The sequence below is a fragment of the Pelobates fuscus genome, chromosome 5 (assembly GCF_036172605.1).
Source record: "Pelobates fuscus isolate aPelFus1 chromosome 5, aPelFus1.pri, whole genome shotgun sequence".
Taxonomy (NCBI): domain Eukaryota; kingdom Metazoa; phylum Chordata; class Amphibia; order Anura; family Pelobatidae; genus Pelobates; species Pelobates fuscus.
Genome location: NC_086321.1, coordinates 253,445,122 through 253,467,215, shown reverse-complemented (window position 1 = coordinate 253,467,215; position 22,094 = coordinate 253,445,122). Strand labels below are relative to the sequence as shown.

Genomic DNA, 22,094 nt, shown 5'->3' with positions numbered 1-22,094 from the left:
CAGGTTTTTAACATATGCAGGAGGAACCCAATAATCTACATGGTGAGGAGAACACTATAGAGTTAGGAATACAATACATGTATTCTTAACTTTATAGTTTCCATTAAGTAAGTAACCCTACGCCAATCTATAGAAAGACAGGTTACATGTGTCACTATAAGTGAAAGTTCAAAATAGTTCCATACTACCATTGGGTCTTTAGGACAACATTGTGTAGATTAAAGATAACCTAAACAATAAATTATATAATATAATAATTAAGATAATCATTAAATATCATTGGTCTTCAAATATTTTTTTCAAACCCAGAGCCTGTTGAACTCCTTTAGTTTCAAGGTCTGATAAGTGCACACCATTCCTAAGCAGCTACAAAATTAATTTATTACAAAAAAAATGGAAAACTGGAAACTAGAATGAACCTTCAAAAGTGATTTTATGATACGAGTACCAATGATATAAATGGATTTTTTTTTATTTAATTTTTTTATTGAAATTGATGATATGGATCTGTAAACCCACCTGCAACATGATTGCTCTAGAGTGACTGCTATTTTGGATTCTTATTTTGTTATACAAGATGTCCACTCACCCCTCCGGCCTTAAGCAGTTTTCTCCTGAACTCCTCTGTGGGATTGTTAAAGGTTAGTTTCTCACACCGAAGATGATTTACAGGTGGATGACCTTCAAGGTGTAGAAACAAGTCATAGTCAAAACGGACTTTCTTAGGTTCTTCCTAAGAGATTAAAAAAGCCCAGGAAAAGCAATTAGTTATCTTAGTTGTGAATGCCAGACTCAAAGGTGTATGTGCGCATATACACATATTTCTTTATAATATGCCAGCCATCTATATATGTAAAGGAAAATCTAAATGATTATATTTGCACACATATTTAGATTGAGAATCATTAGTGACCATATTTGCCTCTCTTTGAGTCTTCTGGCAACCTTTCCTAGTAGAATATGCTGTTCAAGGTAGCAAATATGAGGTCCATCATGTCAAACTACATGGAATGCATCACATTGGGACATTCTCTTGGAGAGTATACATCTGTTATATTCACTAAAGTATTTATTGACTGGTTATTTAGATTTATCACAAATACATTTTTGTCTCAAAAAAAATGTTTTCTACTGATTAAATGACATTGTAAAGGAAAATGAAACAACCGTTAAAGTAAACAAAGGAAAGATGCAACAGGCTTCTTTCACCAAAAAAAACATAACTTAAATATGAGCATCCTTAACTCACCTTGGGTAGGCTCAGCTCTGAAAATTAACACACTCACCCTACTTAGTTCAACTAGGACCCTATGGACATTCATACGGTCTAATGTTGCTAGGTAGTAAGAAATGATAGAAGTTTGTCAATAAGAAAAAAATATATTTAAGGCTCAATACATTTTATCTCACCAGATCTGACTAGACTTAAAGGGACATTATAGGCACGCAGACCACTTCATCTTAATATAGTGGTCTGGGCACCATGCCTCTCTAATTCTAACCCCATTCAAGTCAAACATTGTCAAAACATTGTCATGCTCTCGAAACAACAATGCCTTACACTGATAGTCACTATAGGAGCTTCCTCCTAAATAGTCAAGTAAACACAGCTACATCAATCAGATGGCCTCATAGAAACCATCTTATTGGTGTAGAGTGGCATTCTGCTGCACATGCACACTAGCCTCCACATCATTCATGATGATCTCAGAAAAGGAGGTGTGCCAGCAGGACAGTGCGGCAAAGACTCAAGAGTAAGAAGGTGTCACCCTTCGAGCCCTCACATGGCAGGGGGGACACAACCATAACATATATTAGATCAAAACTATAGTGTTTGTGTTCCTAAAATATCCCCAAAAGTATATCCCCAAAAGAAGCACAGTTGCAGTGCAGGTCACCTGGATTGATAACTGTCTGATTTGAAAAATCCCAAGAATTGTCCTAGGGATAGAAGTTACATTGTAATTGAAGGTTGGTTAGGCAATTGAGTTCTACTGCCACCATTTTAAGATAACTTATATCAGCAGCAAGATCCAATTAATTTTCTATCTATAAGCAAATGTGGATAACCCGTAGGCAGCTGAAGATTCAACAGGTCTTTCCAGAGTCTCCAAATATTTCACAGGAAACTAAATTCATGATTTGAAAGTTTATCAGAAATTGCAGCACTGGAAAGAAACCCAGCAAGCTTTCTCTACCACCAGGAGTATGCCGATTAAAGGACCACTCTAGGCACCCAGACCACTTCAGCTTAATGAAGTGGTCTGGGTGCCAGGTCCAGCTAGGGTTAACCCATTTTTTTTTATCAACATAGCAGTTTCAGAGAAACTGCTATGTTTATAAATGGGTTAATCCAGCCCTCAAATCCTCTAGTGGCTGTCTCATTGACAGCCGCTAGAGGCGCTTGCGTGATTCTCACTGTGAAAATCACAGTGAGAGCACGCAAGCGTCCATAGGAAAGCATTGATAATGCTTTCCTATGAGACCGGCTGAATGCGCGCGCAGCTCTTGCCGCGCGTGCGCATTCAGCCTAATGGGAGGAGAGGAGGAGGAGGAGAGCTCCCCGCCCAGCGCTGGAGAAAGGTAAGTTTAACCCCTTTCCTCTCTCCAGAGCCCGGCACCCTCAGGGCACTATAGTGCCAGGAAAACGAGTATGTTTTCCTGGCACTATAGTGGTCCTTTAATTATTTCAAATCATGAAAACATGAGAGAGTTTATTTTCAAAAGTGAGAATTCAAACTGAATTTCATTTCCAGACCACAGAAACTTCCATGACCTTAAAGTGGCATGGTCACTTCCCCCTGCAAAATGAGTATTTCATAAAGATAAAATCTTTATAAAATACTCGTATTGACGGTGATAGAATTTCACTAAAATTCCAACCCAGTCAAAAAAGATACAGTGAGACAAAGTAGGGACTTGAGTGAAAATTTTAGTATCTCCAAAGAATTCCGAAAGAAATAAACACATATGCTGGCTATATTGATAAAAATGCCTATAAGTAAACAAAAAACATCAATCTTTCTAACATAAAACACATTCCCATTAGCTCAGTTTGCCTATACACAGCATTTCAGCATCCAATTCAATGTCAGTCTTAGCTGAAACATTACCTCTGAAAGGAACCAATCAATGATTGCAATAATTGCGAAATAAATAAATGCATTCCGCAGGACATCAGTTTAGCTGTACACCTTTTTAAAAGAGCTTTAATGGATTTAGGAGATTGTATAAATGCTGCAATAAAATGTGGTTGGAGTTGCACTGGCTTTAAATCTGCTTAACTGTGCTATCTCCAAAAAACTCCAATACAATGAACATGACATAGTTTAAGCTTTAATATTTGACTAGCATATATTTGTCATGTATTCAGTGCTTTAACCCCTTAAGGACCAAACTTCTGGAATAAAATGGAATCATGACATGTCCCACACGTCATGTGTCCTTAAGGGGTTAAAGTGGATCTGATGCCCAGAATCATATAAGTAAATAAAAACACACAGCCATGTTACAGTGCTGTCACCCAGTCCATGTGCATTCTTTTTTGTAGGGGTTCCTAAAAATACCCCCTTCCATCTCTTTTTCCTGTAAAGGGACACTCCACTGTTGAAATTTAAAAATAAATAATCGTCACTGTTTAGTAGATATACCCCCAATGAAAATATGCATGCATTTAATTTTCCATTTTTCTTTAGGGTATATTTTAGAAACAGCTTGCAAAAGCTGCAGATCTCTTACATGCAGCCTTTGCAAGCCCCCTCCCCATCCAACCCAACCCATATGTTCTGTGTATGTCCAAACAAATGGACAATGCCGCTCAATAAGAAGTTTTTGCAAAAAACTGGGATATTTCTGGGCTATTATCTGAATCTTGAATTTAGATTCACTGAGCTAAACAACCAGGAAGTAACAGGACCAGGTGTCTGATTGACAGCCAGGAAGGGTGTAACAAAGTTAATTAGTAATGGGCCATTTTCAGTTGAAATGTGCACTTTTTAATTCTGGAAAGACAAAAGGGGACAGATTTAGGAATCTTGGAGTGTCCCTTTAAACGTAAAGCAGCAAGGTGAGTGGTGAGTGTAGCACTCGCCTGAGAGGTTTGCCTTGCCGGTGAGTGAACTTACATTTTAATTAAAAATGTCTGTTATTGAAATACTCATATGGATTTGAAATAGTGTGCAGGTAAATTTTTTTTTCTTCTTTTCACAAATGTGTGGTTGAGCATGTCAGTCTCCGGAAGGATATGAAGGCGAATGCATATATTATACTGTGTAGGCTGCTAAATGGTTTCATCCGGGGTATCTGCTGCAAGATTTTTATGCTCTGTGCCATAAATGACATTGAGGTACATAAACCGTGGCGGCAGCTATCATACTACTCAGTTAATATATTTAGGCCAGATTCATAGAGGATAAAATAAAAAAATCTTAAAGTAAATGATATACTAGATTTCCTAGAACTGCCACTATCGCAGAGTATAGATTTGATTTAAACTATTAAGTATCACCAAGCCATATTTAAGTGAGAAGTTACATTTATCAGGGCCCTTGAGAAGGTTCTGGGTTTTTAAAGGGTTAATTGAGGTTTCCAAGCAACTTGTTTTGGGAAATCAATTACTGAACTTCTTTAATCCACTGAGAGTTTTTCCAAGGAACGTGGGTTTTGGATCTCCAAGAAAAATTTTCCACAGTACATCATTTCCAAAAGATATTCTCTCCACCCACAACTTCATAGCAACATCAAATATTCTAAAGAAAGTTACATACCTTTTTTTATTTTTATTTTATTTAATTCTTTATTTTTGCCTTGACAGCAAACAAATGATACACCAGAATCATGATAAAATGCACAGGTCACAGGTACATTTGGTATCTTGTATGCATTGCTCAGAAAAGAAGTAATTAGCTATTATCGTCGAGGAACATGTCCCTGTTGTTCTGCATAGCTGATAGTTCGGTCTGCCGACAAGGTTTTTTAATTTAATACGGTGAAGAGACATATAGAAACAGAGTATCTTGCAGTTTTACTAAGTTGTATATTTGTTTGTGTTACATACCTTATTTTTAAAGTAGACTTCTATTGGCAAAATGAAACCAGCATATCCCGATTCTTCTACTTTGTAGGGGGGGTCTTTACAAACTAAAAAAAGAAAATAAAAAAAAAAAGAATAGAAAGTGTGTTACAAGTGTCTTTTTGATATCTAGCGTAAGTTCAGTATGCAATTAAATGAGAAATATTTATTTAACATTAAGTGGCTACAACCATTTGGAAACCACAAGGAATATAGGCTAAACCCCTGTAAACTCCCCTGCTTTTCTGTCTAATATAAGTTTGACATACTCATTCACTCTATTTTTATTTATTTTTTATAGATGTGTCATTATTATAACATTAGAAATACACAAATTGTGTAGCAAACTAATGAATTGTGTAAAATTTAATTGTGTAAAATTAACCTAAAAAGTACAAGGAAACAAATGTGTTTAGAAAAATAATCACTAACATCTTTATGGTTAATACAACCTACAAGAAAATCATGGTTAGCATGTAAAAGAAATAAAATTAATTATTTAAATGGAGTATATAACAGAAGGGGTGACAAATTAAAGACACATGAAAAACTAAAATCTTGTAAAATGAGTCTACTTCTTTGTCATAGAAACAAAGTGGCTAAAGAAATGAATATTTTTAGGTTCCATGAGTGGACATTCATCTCACCATCTAAAATTCACAGTCCTATTATTACCAGTGGTACCCGAACGATTAAACAGAAAATGCTCCGTTAAAATTTTAGCTGATCACAACAGACAAACAATCTATCCCTTCCCTTTAAAACTTCTCTTTCAAGAAGGAAAACATGTTTTTAAATATTGCAGGCATCTAAGGATAAACATCATTTGAAAACCATCCTTGATTTTATTATGACATTTGAATTGTTGAGATACAGTTATATTCAGAGTAGCTATTTTATTTTGTCCTTTATCCTCTGTAATGCAGTTGTGAACTGGTGTTCAGACACAAATAGTGACCCATACTAGATAAAACAAATAAGATAATTAAAATGTAAAAAATACAAAACACAACTTTATGACTAATGTCCACAATGTATTATCCACTGTAGTCCCAAAGGTTATGCACTGCAGAGGCTGAAATGACCAGCATGATATGGACAAATGGTCTGTCCTCATGGGGATGGCATTTTTTTTACACATATAATTTAATATAATTGCAGCAATTATTAAGCACAATTACATTCAACTCCTAAGGCTTGCAAGTGCATAGACTGCATATTTATTCAATATGTGGTGGATTGAACAACTATATGGCAGGAAAATGGCAGCCCATATTGCCACTGCTGTTATCTACTAGCGTTCCACATTGAGATCTACACTGAATAAAAAGCATATGTCTTGTAGTAAAGCTTTGATGTCAACGTCTCTGGATCTTGTGGTGTCATCACAAGTAGGTTGATATAAGCTACTAGTAGACAACTCAGTGAGACCTTTCAAGTCCTGGTCCACAGAGTAGCACATGCAATTTTCCAGTGAAGGCACCATCTTAAGTCAAGGATTTCTCTGCTGTCGCCTCAGAAGTTGAGGTTGCTCCGATCTTATTCTTTTTGTAATGTTTTGCAATCATGTTGACCTCAGCACCAGTGTGTTGAGTTTTTTAAATGTTGGAGTCCTGCACAATGATGAAAAAAAAGCTGTTTAAATTACCAATAGTCAGATCTATCTGCAAAGACGTCTGCTCAAAGTGTGAGGTAACTCCACCCTCACCATTGTGAGTCTATTTTTAACCGTTCTTCAAAGTTCTAGAGTGACAAAAGGAGGTCAGGTTACCTAGAACAAAGCCAGTCAGTATTTTATATCCCAGAGGCTTATCACATTAATCCTTTGTTTTATTAAACACAGAACTTATGGGATTGGCAAATGTCCCAAAATGTATCAGAAAAACCTGGTTTATATTCCACAGTATTTATAGGGTTTTACAGAGATTACTTGTTATCTGATAAGAGGAATGCTCTGCAAGCATGTCTGGAAGTGATAGGATGGTGAAGTCAAGCTATTCTGACACATTACATTGACAAGTCAGGTTCTGTGGATCAGATATGGGGTTACATACCTAATGAACAAGAACAAAACACACACACACACACACACACACTATAAATTTATAGTTTCACCAGTTTGTTTTTTACTACACAGTACTGTTGTTAATATTATTATTATCGCCATTTATATAGGTGTGTATATATAAAAAAAAATACCCCTCTCTGTGTCATTAGAGATATCTTTGCCAGACATCCCATGTGTTCCCTATTAAAGGTTAATAAGTATATAGAGGTGTATATAAAAATATCCCTCTCTGTCTCATTAGAGATACGTATGTTTGCCAAAAGCTCAAGGAAGCAAGGTGGAAGGTCAGTGTAGGACCCGCCTAGGGGGTTCTGCGTGGACGTTGGCAGGCGGGCATTCCTTCCAATGGCCATTGGAGTAACTAAATGACCTCCATTTGTTTAAATATACATAGGGATTAAGGAGAGAGAGCAGGTAACCTTTTCTTTGGTTTTTAATTTATATAGCGCCAAAAGATTCCGTAGCGCTTTACAATATTATGAGAGGGGGTGTGTAACTATAAATAGGACAATTACAAGAAAACTTACAGGAACAATAGGTTGAATAGGACTCTGCTCAAACGAACTTACAGTCTATAGGTTAAAATGTTGTTAAAAATAAATTATATATAAAAGAAATAATATATTTAATTGAAATAAATTATATGTATGTGTACCATAAATATGAAAAAGAAAAAACAAACACACTCCCATTTAAATTAAGTAAAGGTTGTACTTGGTGGACCTTTAACTGTTTAACTCAAACATAGTCAAAACTGTATGTGTTAATAGACATCAAATTGATTACAGGGACTCTATAGTCATTGGAAACCATTACAGCTTATTGTAGTGGTTCTGGTTTCAGGCTGAACAATGAAAAGGCTGCCTATTTAGAGGACAGGCAGTGTTTACATTTGTGCCTAGAAACACCTCATGTGTCAATCACTGAGACAGCCACTAGAGGTGCTTCCTATGTCAGTGTAGCACCTACATTATCTGCATGGAAAGAATGAATGCTCCCCATAGAGATGCATTGATTCAATGCATCCACTACGAGGAGATGCTGATTGGAGAAGCACAGAATGTTCCTATCCTATTGGAAATCATTGGAATGGCTAAAATAATTAAGACTGATGATTTATGCCAAGGAATCGGGGCCAGCCGCTGCAAGACCAGCGTGGCAATGAAGAAAAGGTAAGTAAAGCTGGTACTACCAGCCAAAGATGGCCCCTAAATAGAGAGGCCAATAGCATGCCTCCACTCATCTTCCAAGAACACCAAGCATGTGCCAAACCTTCTGAAACCGGACAGATTTCAAACCAGCCCCCTTGTTTTACATGCCTAGACTCTAAAGTAAGCTTCTCCAAACAATTAACATGGAGGGGGAGGGGCCCTGCACAACTGAAACTTATTACAGAATTAAAGAGACTCTTTTTCATTTTTTGGCTTGCCACTCCTCGCCTCCAGAACAATAACCTTTGTGTTTCTAAACTACTTCCATTACTTTTTACCCCTAGATAAAAACTGATGGGGCACTACCCAAAGTGCCCCATATAAATGATTAATCAATCAGGGTTTTCAACTAATGTGAGAATTGCCAGGAATTCAAAACAATTCCAAAGTGTATTTCAAATGTGGGCAAAGAAAACTGTCAAATTGAAAACAGAATTTACTTTGACCTAAATTTGTTCATTTATTTTAAATTCCCAGCAATTGTCACTGCACATGGTCATTTATTAACTTGATCATTTCAGCTTCAAGGGTGAAATAACTAAACTGGGGGGGGGGGAGGGGAGGGGGGGGAATCAGCTATGCTTCCAGTTTGGCTTGTTTGGCCTTAAATTGGAAATTCACAATAAATTCACTTTGAATTCTGACTTCGGTGAATAGCCACAACTGTGAATAGCTCTGCAATGTGTCCAAAAATACTGCATAAACATGCAAAATTCATAAGGTAGCAATTACACTGTTATCTAGCCACAACATGGAAAACATAATTTTACATATTTATCCTTTCTTGCTTCTCTCTTGACCTCTTAAGTCTCAGAGGAGCTGATCTCACATTCTCTTATATGAAGTCCTGATCTTTTGACATCTATACATGGCTTTGTAAAAGGCCAAATTAGTCAACATAAAATGTATTTAGAATTGTATACACATTGACGGTTAAAAATGTGTAAAGATTTGGGATATGATATTGGAACTAAAATTCTCTCCATGCAATGATACCACTGTATAGCAATTCAAAGCCACAATGACTTTCATGATTGTCTCCTTGTAAAATTAGAATGTGTGAGAGACAAGTGTGATGGTGTGACATCCGGTGTTTGTGGTCATAAATGGCTGTGAGAGTAGGAAAAATAGACCGTAGGAACAGGAACAATAAAGATAACATGGGATAATGTTAAGATATAGTCAATGTCATGCATAGTATACCAAACTCTTTCCATGAGATATAATGATTGGTTAGATAAATAGAGGTAAACAATGTTATCACTTATTGGGCAAAACAAAATGTTCCCTTGAAAAGGGTAAGTGATTAGGTGTCAGGTACGTTATTTTACTTGTGCCAAGAACTGAAATGTTGCTAGGTTTGTTTAAAAGGTTGTTTACTGGAGGACAACTAGCTATCAATCGAGCCACTAGACAACAAAAATAATGCAGACTGTGTTGAGTTAACAGGTGGACAATCTACAAACATGGGTGCTAATGGAGCTAAGAACGAAAGTGCAATTCATGATACCTTGGCAAGAATGTGTTATGGCAGCGAACACGTCTTTTAGCAAAGCAAAAAAAAAAAACTGCGGTTGAAGTCTGCCAGGGAACAAAAACATTGGCGAATGGAGCACTGTTTTCTCAGTCTTTTTCCAAATTAGTATCAATAGTAACAGATTTTTTCCAAAACGATTTTCCATAATACTGCCACTTCTAATTTTCACATGCCATTAACTTCTAAATTTAAATGGTTACTGAAATACCCTGCCTCCTTCAAAGCACAAACGTGGAGTACGTATAGCACAAGCTGGAAAAACATACGTGGGAGGGAGAAAATATTTTGCTTGTTTTAAATAATATCTTACCCTGTTCTTTCATTATGACAAATAATAATAACAAAGTATTTAACCAGGAAAGGTACATTCAGATTATGACAAATAACAAATGACTTCTACCATTACCCCCACTGTGACAGGTGGCCTTTAAACAATATAATCACATGGGGTGCATGCTAGAACAGAAAGATGTTAAGCAGAATTTTTGGCAATACCCTGCCAACTTTGGCAAGTGTTGGAGTCAGGACAGGATGGAAATGGGGTAGATATGGGACATGCTTGATATGTTGTCTGGCAAACACCCTAGTATTCTTGCCTAGTACAGAGTAAGAGGGCCCAAAAGGTAGATTCCCAGGTGTTGTAGAACTGCAACTCCCATGATACTTTGCATGCCTTTAGAGTGGAAAAGCATCATGGAAGCTGTAGTTTTAAAACACCTGGTGATCTACCTTTTGGGCACCCCTGGTCTACACACAGAAAAGGCATGGGACTGATGGAAATTAAGGCGGTCTTAAGATATTATATATTTGTAAAAAAAAAAAAACAGGAATGTAGGAATAAGACCAGTTTATATGGCACAGAAATATCATTGCATACTACTCGAAGAAAAAAATAAAAAGTAATTAAATAAAAAAGTAAGCATTGACATTTCTGGTTTTGTAAAAAAAAGGGATATCTGAATAACTAAATGATAACAAATAGGTGTGAACCGAGGATCAAAGGGATGATTGCACATCATTTTTACCCAGAAAACTGATGCACCATTAAACCCAACAAAACAGATGTGTGTTACCCTTTGAAGCTCCCATTAGAAGCATTTTTTACATTACACCCTTACTCTCACTGTAGGTCATAACATAGAAAGATATTGTTACTTACAAGTAAAACGACAGATATTATCATTCTAACTCTATGACCTATGATTTCATTAATACAGACAGACAGTACTTTGTCTTCGGTATACACAATGCTTCAAAGCTTTTAAGATAAATGAGGAGGGGGGGTGGGGGCATAGTCTATCCCTCATTTTCAAATCAAGTTATGCACTTACTTACATTTGTATATAAAGGGGGGGGGGGGGGGGCTGGCAGGATAAACCTATTTATATACTGTGTTTCACTAAGTGAGCTGCATACATGAAGCTTATTCCACGCCAAACGTTAAATTATTCTGCATGAGAATGTGGCTGTTACTTACAGTACATTGTCCTTTGTCATGAAAGAGTAAGGGCATAAAGGAATCCAGTCACAACAAAATAATTTCAAGGAGCTTATATTGTTGGTTATAGTTCAAGCTAACCAGTTATGCATGAAGGTAAAAAGTTATATCACAAACTTACCTGCACCCTTCCTTCATGGCATTGCTAATCGGCAGTAACTGGAAAGGTGGCCTTCCAGACAGGAGTATTTATATGATCCATAAAGTTTGTATAATTTTCCAAAATTCTTTATTTTTTAGCTTTTTAAAAGATCATTTGCACTAACATTGTACAAGGTAAAAGACAATGCATAGGACAATAGTAGGACAGTCTGCGCAACAAATATCAACAAAAAGCAGAGAAGAACAAATCCGCTTTTAGCACCGATAACATTGGATTAAAAGTTGTGAGTTAAGTCATGTCCAGCAGCATTCTAAAAACCAAGGTTCTCAGGTGGGGGCTATGCTTTGCTAATTTTGAATTGGCAAGATTGCCAGGTCATAATGGTTATCGGGCCGTGGTCCTAACCGAGGGGAGGAAGGTACGGTGAGGTTAATAGTTCCTGCGTGATGCCCGATTGTATGGTCGTGTATTAATACCCTCAGCGTGGTATTTTTAAAACATTAGTGCCTGTTTTAATCAATAAACAATTCTGAATAATATTTCAAAAAGGGGCATCAACTCAATGCACACATGCAATGCAGTCATAGAAACCAGTTCTCCCCATCTGCAAAAAAAGTCCTTCAAACGTCGTTATAGAAAGATAATGAGAGCTCTCAAGCTTTGGTTATAGCAGCATGTCTCTCTCTGTAGGAGAGTGTCTCTCTTACTATCCTCAGTGTGGAATTAAGTGTATGTCTACATAACCTGTGATAGGTCATTTGTATTGACAGCAAGACAGATAGGTTGAAGCTGTGTTCTCAGTGGATTGATATTCGATACCCCCAACCTATATACAGTGGAAAAGAGCCACTGGGTGCTCAGCATCTCTCTTAATCAACGTTTGTGTTTTACCATTTTAAAACCTCTTATTACAGTCATGGTAAATAGTAATTACGAATTAAAAATAATCTTCCTAAGCTAATTCTAGGTGCAGTCTATATTTTTGCTTGACCTCAAGTGGCATATCTGTGAATAATCAGATAATTTCTGACTGTAAAACCTAAAATTAATTAAAAGGGTTACTCCAAGCATCACAACCACTTTAGTAATTTGAAGTGGTCATGGTGCTTGGGGTCTGTACGTGCAGAGTTTTGCTATAAAAATGCTCCTTATGCTGTCGACTGTGACCCGCACCGCTGGAGGTCTATCCGGGATACCCTCTCCCCCCCCCCTGCCGGTGGGGGTTACCCCGGAAACTAAGGCAAGCAACCCCATGCAGAGGTACCGACCTCGGTACACCAAGACCGCCGAGACACTGACACCCAATATGGCGGAAGCCACGCGGGCCCCAGCACCCGAGTCCTACCTGCTCCCATTGTCGGACAGGATAGACCGACTGCTCGCAGACTTCTGGGCTAAGGTATCCAGCCGTGGGGGCGCTCCGGCAAAGATCCCATCGGAGTTAGCCCCAAGAGACTCCACACAGAAGCCCGCAATGCCGACACGGGTCCAGAGAGGGACACTGAAAGCAGGAAGACGGAGGCGGGAAGCCCAGCACAAGCCCCAGCTCTCCAACACTCGACTAAGGGTGAGTCGCCCAAGGCCTCAACACGAGTTCACCCCGGGGCTGCCCCAGCATCACTCCTCCCTTAAGCACACAGCCCCAGCGGGGAGCCGACACCAAGCCGGAGGACTCCACACACCCAGACAAAGCAAACCACGGAACAGCTCCCCTCCAACCCCCAGGGATGAAACGGGACTCTCCAATGACCACCATCCTAATACATTAACGATGGAACAGGGCCAGTTTACCGTTCAAAGAGCCGGGACACTTGCCCCTACTATCACCCCCAATGGCAGTCCAAGCACCAGCATGACACCAGGGGCGGCAAAAGGGCTCATACATCTGGATGGACTTTTGTTCCTCAAAGATCCCGGCCAGCCACTTACTGGCATCGGCTGATCCTCTGGCCCTACGTGACTTGCATTCCCTATCTGTTGCCGAATTGCTCTACCACTGCCGACCACCCTCACACCTTGTACTCACGACCCTGGAGGCACATACTTCTATAAGCCGACCAGCTAGGAGTGGGACTTCGACCTGGGGGACCCCAGAGGACTTTCACAACATGGTTATCACTCACTTAAAGACAATCTTCACAGCGTAAACCATTCCATACAGTACAGCTTGTTCATGCATACTTCACATTTAGCTTTCATTTAACACTCACAGGTCTAGCAAGTCCGACTATGTTGTTGATAAGCCTGTTTGTGTCTTGCAATTATTCGCATCTACATAAAAAAGTGCAGCATACCATACCACAAAGCATACCACTTACGCCTGCCTCTAAAATGCTTCGTTACACTACACACTGCCTCACTCTAAAAATAGGGCACAGCTGCTCCACTATGCAAGCACCTTCTGTTAATCTACATTACGAGATCACGCACCGTTCCTCTGCTAGCATAGATGACCTAACAATCTCAAGCAACCACCATCATTCTTTGGTTATATGTTGTTAAAATTTGTAATTTTATTTTCATTAAGCATACTCATTGGTTACGATAGAATTGTTTAAATATTGACAGCTATACCTGTGCATATCCATGCCATTACTACAGAGTTTAGGGATTAACATTAACGCAATGCCACCGTGGTGGCACAGTAAGAGAGCTCATGACTAGCACTTATCCCTCTTATCTGTGAGATGGTGATATGTCCTATCCTTTTAACGTGCTGTGCTTCTAGACAGCGTGCTACTGGCCATTTCCATGCCAACTAGTTTGTGTGTCTGACGGCCTAATACTTGTACTACGCATTCTCTTAGGAGCACAACCATAAGCGTACAATACTAGAGTGTGTGCATATCTAGCCTGGCATAGCCATCACTAACGTTAATCTACTAAGGTACCATATCTCGTTCGCTACATGTCTTGGCACGTGTATCACTACTCACAATTTACTGAAATCGCATGATTTGATAACCTTCCGTTCCAGCATCTTATTACTCGTTATGGATGTCATATAGCTTGTTAATCTCACATCATATATATAAAACTGTGCTGTCTATTCTGCCACAAATTGTACTGCTAATGCTATGCTTGCAACGGCTGTTGTGGCCTTGCACGTCTATTGTTATTCCAAGCACGAATAAAATAAAGAATTAAAAAAAAAAAAAAAAAAAAAAAAAAAATGCTCCTTATACAGAGTTTAACACCTCAGCTGCCGGATGTAACCACCTTTGGCAGCATCAATGGGGTATTATCAGCCAGCCCAGAACAGCTTACGTTAATTCTGTGCATATTGGAGGTCTATCATCAGCATACAACAGGCATCCAATGGCGGCATAGCCCTCACCCCCTCCATGTCCTCCTCTCCTCTTATCCTTTTCTGGCGTCCTGTTCTGACTTTGGCAGAGGAGGAGAACTTGGCTTTGGTGCTGGAATAGACTGAAGGAGACCTGGATAGGAAGGGTTACTCTAACCAAAACCAGTGTTTTCTTTGGTTGAATAAACCAATAATATAATTAATATTTGTTTTAAGTGTGTTGTATATTCTATGTGTCCTAAAAAATATATTTTGTATTATGTAATGCTACGTATAAAATTAACTAAGGTATGTTGTGTGGTACATCATCCCACTGTGTTTTTACTACCAAAGATTTGCGGGATAGGCAATATTTACAACTCCCAAAAGAGATCAAAATTCAACATTATTAAAGCAGTAAACATCAACGACAAGTTCCTGTCCTATTAAATATTTCCAATATAGATTGATTTCAACTTTGCAAAAGAGCCTGAATAGTGTGACTTTTGCAAATAATAATAAAAAAAAAATGTATAAAGAATAAATCCTCTGCTGCATCCTAGTCAGTAGACTTCTAGGCTTCTGTGAATTTGTAGCAGGCACATATGGTATATATTATAACTCCTAGGGGAAAATAGTTTATTGATGTGGGGGTGAGTTAAGGGGGTACAACTTAAAATATATAGAGAATTTAAAAAAAATGGCAGTGTTGTAAAGGGTTTATTAAAAAGGTCTTTGACAGCACTAACAGACGCTATCAAATTCTACTAGACGGGTCATACTGGAACACTTAACCCTTTGAATGTTAAGGATTTGCCCGAACGCTAACGTTGTGTTCTCATTGAAAACTAGGATCTGTGTTCTGTTTGAAACAGGAATACTGAATATATAACATGCTAGTAATTTCTCTGTTCCAGTCTGGCGACCTCCCTTTCACAGAACGAGACAATAAAAGGGTTAAGAAAGCCATGCATAAAGACTAAAACAATTTTAAGGAAGAATTGCTATACTTTCACCAGCGCTATTGCTTGATCCAGACTGGTCTCTTCCATCTGACTTTATTTCAATAAAACATTTCTGATAGCCTAGCTATAAGAGTCTTCAAAACATGATATACTAAATGTAAGAGTTCTATACACATCAAAGGTACAAGATGATGAGGTACGACTGATAATAAAGAAATGGGAAGCATGTATTAAGGAAATCACGTTAGGTACAAAAAGAAAACTAATCAATGACAATGTAAATATGCATCATTGAGATAATAAACACAAGAAAAACACAATAATAATACCCAAAAAGTAGATAGCGCTTAAAAAATAAATAGTGCTTGTTAAAATAAGCTGCAATCACCTAAAATGACAAAACAATCCAGAAATCATAAACAAGTGTTTCACTCAAAATATACTTAACATACATTGATCAAAGAAAATCTGTAAGAACTTAAACACAATCTAGTGCAGATTATCCTTATTATAGTAATAATACAGTTTCATATACATATATGAGGATTGCACTCACATTTACCAGAGCCCTATCAACAAGAAAAACACAATCAATCCCAAAGAAAGTTAAAAGGAAACTTGTTCGTTAACACAGAAAGCAATTTATTGGTTCTTCTAAACCTTCCTGTTCCTCTTTTGTTCTCCGTCAGAACATTTCAATCTTTTGTTCTCTGACACTGCCAGTTTGCAGACTATGTATAGAAATGGACATAATTGCCATTAGTAATGTGCACTGTCCATGGAACTGGAAGCTATGGAGCATACAGAATATGTTCCTGAATCTCTTAGCATAAATAGCTTAAGCCACTTCACTCATGTGCGGCAGCTTGAGATCGGAGGACGGTGAAAAGAAAAGGTTCATGACTAATCAGAAGCTGAATTTGTCTTTCCTATATCCAAGGATACTTAGACCACCGTGGCAACCAGATTAATGTCAAATGCAAAACAAAATGGTGTGCAAGCCTAATCTAGACACACTTCATAGACGTCGGCAACACAGTCCCTACTGTTATTTAAATGAGCCTTTCCTCAACTACAGATCGGCCGACGTATCTGAATGTTTAACCTTTCTACAAGAGTAAAACTTAGTCAAACTAGCAGCACTCATTGAAGAAATTATTTTTTTTCCATATTGACACTTTATTTATGAACACAACATGATTATACGCTGTTGGTAAATTCACAGATTGCTCATTAATTGCAAATGGCAGTCACTGATAATGGGTAAGTAATTGTCTCGTTCATAATCTCTTCTTCGGAAAATATCTGCACTACCCGATAGTATGTTCAGTCCAGCTTCCCACATTCATTAGAACCTTAGATGCACTCCAATCTTTACTCACTATTCCCTACTACTCTGTGGCAGTAGGTGGAAAAACAAACATTCTGTCACGTATTGCATTAACTGTGGAATTGAAAAACTATATAATATTTGCAAAATGTAATAACATTTATACAAATTTGAATGAAAAAATATATATCTGCCAGGTTGAATATCCCAAATTATCTGGTAATGGTTAACGGCTTGTTTCGTAGTTTTCGTTTTTTTAAATGCAACTTTACACTGTAGCATTGTGCTCCCTTGTTCTTGAAAACAAGAGACATTTCTCAATGTATCCCTTCCAGGTAAAATCCTTGCTAAATACACAAAGAAATGGAAAGCGGTGCGTGCTGCCTCATCAACTGGACGTCATTGTAATGCTGTTGCTAGAGTCATTTTCCAGACAACAAACACTTTCTCTGTACGGAAATCAAAGAGCAGAATAAAACCTTTTGTTCACCAAATTGTATTTATAGTCTAGAAAATAAACAGCAATTGCAAGTGAAGGCTGGCAATCACTAATATGACAATGACAATAAACTTATTTAAAGTAACAGAAGGGTATGCCACATATATGCATGATACCCATCTGGGGCACAAATGGTTAAATTCAGCAGTGTGATAGCATCTAATGGCTAACTATTTTTGCAACTGCATTATGTCATTTGAAGCGGCCCAGGGTTTATAGCTCTGTATAACTATATACAATACAGAATGGCATTGCTGTACTGACAAATGCGTTTGTAGTGTTTTTTTGCTAGGCATATGGTAAACATATGGAGGAAAGGAGTATTGCTGGAAGCGGTTTCAACTAAACATATTGTAATCAGGATCCACTAACTAGGAAGCTACGCTAATTAATTGGGAACTCAATTACCAACTAAACATTTTTGTAAGGGAAAAAAAATGACCATTTTAAGCTAATGTAGAAACCCAATAATTCATTTGAGCATGACAAATGGTTTAATTGGAGTGCATGTTTATTTCCTTGTGCTTTGCGAGAACGTAGAATGCATTTCAGTGCAACTCAATCAGCTGCAACAGCAAAAGGCAGCTGAGTAATGATGTGTTCTCTTACCAGGCACTAAATCCTAAACGGTTATAATCGTACATACTTCAAAAACAGAGGATTCCCATGGGCAAGAATAGCAGAAAGCATTCATCCAAGGGAGAGAAATAGTTATTTGAATTGTTTATGGAGTAATGGATAGAACGGATTATCAAAGTATGTATTTTTATTTTATTTAATATATATATATATATATATATATATATATATATATATACACACACACACACACACACACACACACACATATTTTATAACTGGTGTTTGCCCACTACAAACCCAGCATTGAATTGCTGAAGAACCAAGGGCTCTTTTAGTAAAAATATACTTTGGCTTCCTTCATAATTATATACCATATAATATATTACATAAATTAAAATATAGCTGTTTAGGCATACACAAATGCAGGGCCGGCCTTAGGGGTGTGCGAGCTGTGCGGCCGCACAGGGCGCCATGTAGCAGGGGGCGCCGTGCGGCCGCACAGCCGGCCGGGATTTAAAAAAAAAAAAAAAAAAAAAGTTTTTTTTTTTTACATTTCCGGCGGGGGCGGAGCTTACCGTGCGGCGGGGGCGGAGCTAAAAGCGCCGGAAAACTGATGCAGGGGAAGCAGGAAGGAGTCCCTGCTTCCCCACCAAACAGTCACCAGGAGCTGCACTGCCTCCACAATGAACTCCACAGGTAACTGTGATTGTCAGGCGAGTGTGACTCTCTGTCTGTGTGTATTACTGTCTGTGTGTGTGTGTATGACTGTCTGCCTCTGTGTGTGTGTATGACTGTCTGCCTGTGTGTGTGTGTGTGTGTGTGTGTGTGTATATGACTGTCTGCCTGTGTGTGTGTATATGACTGTCTGCCTGTGTGTGTGTGTGTGTATATGACTGTCTGCCTGTGTGTGTGTGTGTGTGTGTGTGTGTATATGACTGTCTGCCTGTGTGTGTGTGTGTGTGTGTGTGTGTGTATATGACTGTCTGCCTGTGTGTGTGTGTGTGTGTGTATATATGACTGTCTGTGTGTGTCTGTATGACTGTCTGCCTGTGTGTGTGTGTGTGTATGACTGTCTGCCTGTGTGTGTGTGTGTGTGTATATGACTGTCTGCCTGTGTGTGTGTGTATATGACTGTCTGCCTGTGTGTGTATTACTGTCTGTGTGTGTGTGTGTGTGTGTATGACTGTCTGCCTCTGTGTGTCTGTGTGTATGACTGTCTGCCTCTGTGTGTGTGTGTGTGTGTGTGTGTATTACTGTCTGTGTGTATGACTGTCTGCCTCTGTGTGTGTGTGTGTGTGTGTGTACGACTGTCTGCCTGTGTGTGTGTATGACTGTCTGCCTGTCTGTGTGTGTATTACTGTCTGTGTGTGTGTATGACTGTCTGCCTCTGTGTGTGTCTGTGTGTATGACTGTGTGTGTGTATGTGTGTATTACTGTCTGTGTCTGTGTGTATGACTGACTGTCTGCCTGTGTGTGTCTGTGAGACTGTCTGCCTTTGTGTGTCTGTGTGTGTGTGTGTTTGACTGTCTGCCTGTGTGTGTGTGTGTGTGTGTGTGTGTGTGGATGGCCGTCTGACTGTGTGTGTGTGTGTCACATGCAACCAATACACGCATATCACACACTGTTAATACACCCATTACAAATATCACACATAGCATACATATCACACACAGTCATCACACCTACTATCACATACACAGACAACACAAACATTTCAGCATACATGGATGACGGGGGGGGAGGGGGGCGCTGTGAAGATTTTTCGCACAGGGCGTCTAAATGCTTAAGGCCGGCCCTGCACAAATGTACCTGCCAGAGACTCTTTGAAATTAATCTGTAGCCTACTTCTAGGACTAATTGATAATGGAAAGTCATCTTGGCACTTGTTTCGATTTAAAAAAAAATCTACTCTATAAGGTGAAACTTGCTACTGTCTACACCGTGGATCCTACATATCATTCATTGGGTTCCTTTGTCTGTGTCACCAAATTCTGAACCCAAGAATTTCACAGACACCAATAACAGATTAGTGGCTTCATGGCATAGAATAACTACGTAGGTTAAAAAAATATATATAAATATATTTTTTAAAAGACTGCGTGATCAACACTATAAATTAAATACACAAATAAAAACGACTTCTTCTTGAAAGGCATTTAACAAATGCATATATTCCTGGGCTACAAATTGATTATACTAGATCCTATGCCTGATTGAGCAGAACCGAGGTCAATAAACATATTTAACTTGGGATTGGGTACAGACACCTGTTTTCTATTATTTCTGACATATATAACTGCATTCATCATTATGATTATTGCCAGTTCTGTCAATAAAGATACGGGTTGGAAAATCAATTCTGTAAACACAACAAAATAAGGCAGGTCACAAAATCAATGTCGTTTAATCTGCAGAACACTGTTTTTTCCTACTACCAGTTAGGGTCAGATATATTTAGCATTTCCTCTCCGTATCTTGACTATGTAGCTTAAAATAATCTTTCCAATCTGACTCGATCGCTCCAAGACACACAGATGCATGAACAAGTGAAGGCGCTGAGTAGAAGCTTGAACTTTTCTACATTTTGTTTACAGTTTATTTCTCAAAAAAAAAAAAAAAAAAAAAAAGGGCATTCTTTTCACAAAGATACTTTTTGTTCATTTAAATAGCTTCTGTAAACAGGGGTGTGATCAGTGATGGTCTTATAATGTAAAATATTCAAACAAAAATATTTCAAATATAGGCAGCTATTTAACCCCTTAAGGACCAAACTTCTGGAATAAAAGGGAATCATGACATGTCACACATGTCATGGGTCCTTAAGGGGTTAAAGGGAACGTTGAAGCACCACAACAACTTATGCTCCTTTCGTAGGTTAAGATCCCTGACTGATAATGAATGGAAAAGTTCCACAACATATCATGCAATGTCTCTTTCATTTTTTTTTATTTTTTTTTTTATTATTATTTCTAACAGTGTACAGCTGCCAACTGTTGTTGATAATGTGTTTTACTCGAATTATTTCAGAAACGAGTGTTCTTTTTATAGTAATGTTAATATGAGATTTACTTTTTGAATGTAAGACATTCATTAACATTAGACATTAAGGATAATTGATGGAGTACCTTGTGGTTTAGTTAAGAAAAGGTTTTATATATTGAACTAAAGTACCATATTAAATTAGAGTGGGGGTTCTTCCATATGTTATAATGAAGGAAAAGTCAACTCTTGAAACAGCAGGCAACAGAAATATTAAATATACATTTTTTGTATTATTCTTCAAATGTACCAATGTCTTCTTTCTATAAACCCACAGTACCTCGGGCAATGTAAGCAAGAAGGAGTTTGAGAAGTTTTGGTACATATCAGCTTAACTAGCCAACAGTTCTATAAAAAGCATCTGAATATAAGAAAATATGAATCTAGCCAGAGTGACTTTTAGCGCTAATTAGCATTTTGTTCCAGTGACAAATCCAATAGTACTAAGACATTTCAAATGAAATTCAAACCTCTTGTTTTGTTTCCAGCCATTGGGTGTAACAGTATCCATACTACACATGCTTTTTATTTGAATGGCCTGCAACTCATTCGCGTGAAATGACAAAAAGAAAGAAAAAAAAAATTCAGCCCAATGTCGCAGGGAACAAATGCCTCTCTTTCTTCGCTAATTAGCCCCGGTTTATGAAATTATTTTCTTGAGACTGCGGTGTTGTGGACATGTCCGTCTGGACTGCATTTACAAAAAGCATATCACAAGTTCTAAAAAAGCGTTTTATCTTATGTAAATAAAAGGGACAGCACAAATTGTAGTTTAAGGATGAAAATGGATGTTATGACTTTGTGTGTAGGGTTACCATTTAGGGACACACACACACAAAAAAATAATAATAATAAATTGGAAATCATTTCATTAACCAAAAATAAATATGTAGGGAACATCCATG

The 22,094-nt window shown here is 38.0% G+C and overlaps 1 protein-coding gene across 6 annotated transcripts in view; it reads right to left on the bottom strand.

Moving 5' to 3' along the window:
• MLLT3 (MLLT3 super elongation complex subunit) overlaps positions 1 to 22,094 on the bottom strand; it is a 266,211-nt gene that overhangs the window by 116,444 nt on the left and 127,673 nt on the right. For 5 of the 6 annotated variants that reach the window (XM_063455222.1, XM_063455219.1, XM_063455221.1 and 2 more), the window contains exons 3-4: positions 5,057 to 5,139; positions 590 to 733 (exon numbers count right to left, since the gene is read on the bottom strand). In XM_063455222.1, coding sequence (XP_063311292.1) covers positions 590 to 733; positions 5,057 to 5,139 — 227 coding nt within the window. The remainder of the gene's footprint in view (positions 1 to 589; positions 734 to 5,056; positions 5,140 to 22,094) is intronic. The other variant, XM_063455224.1, reaches the window with a different exon arrangement.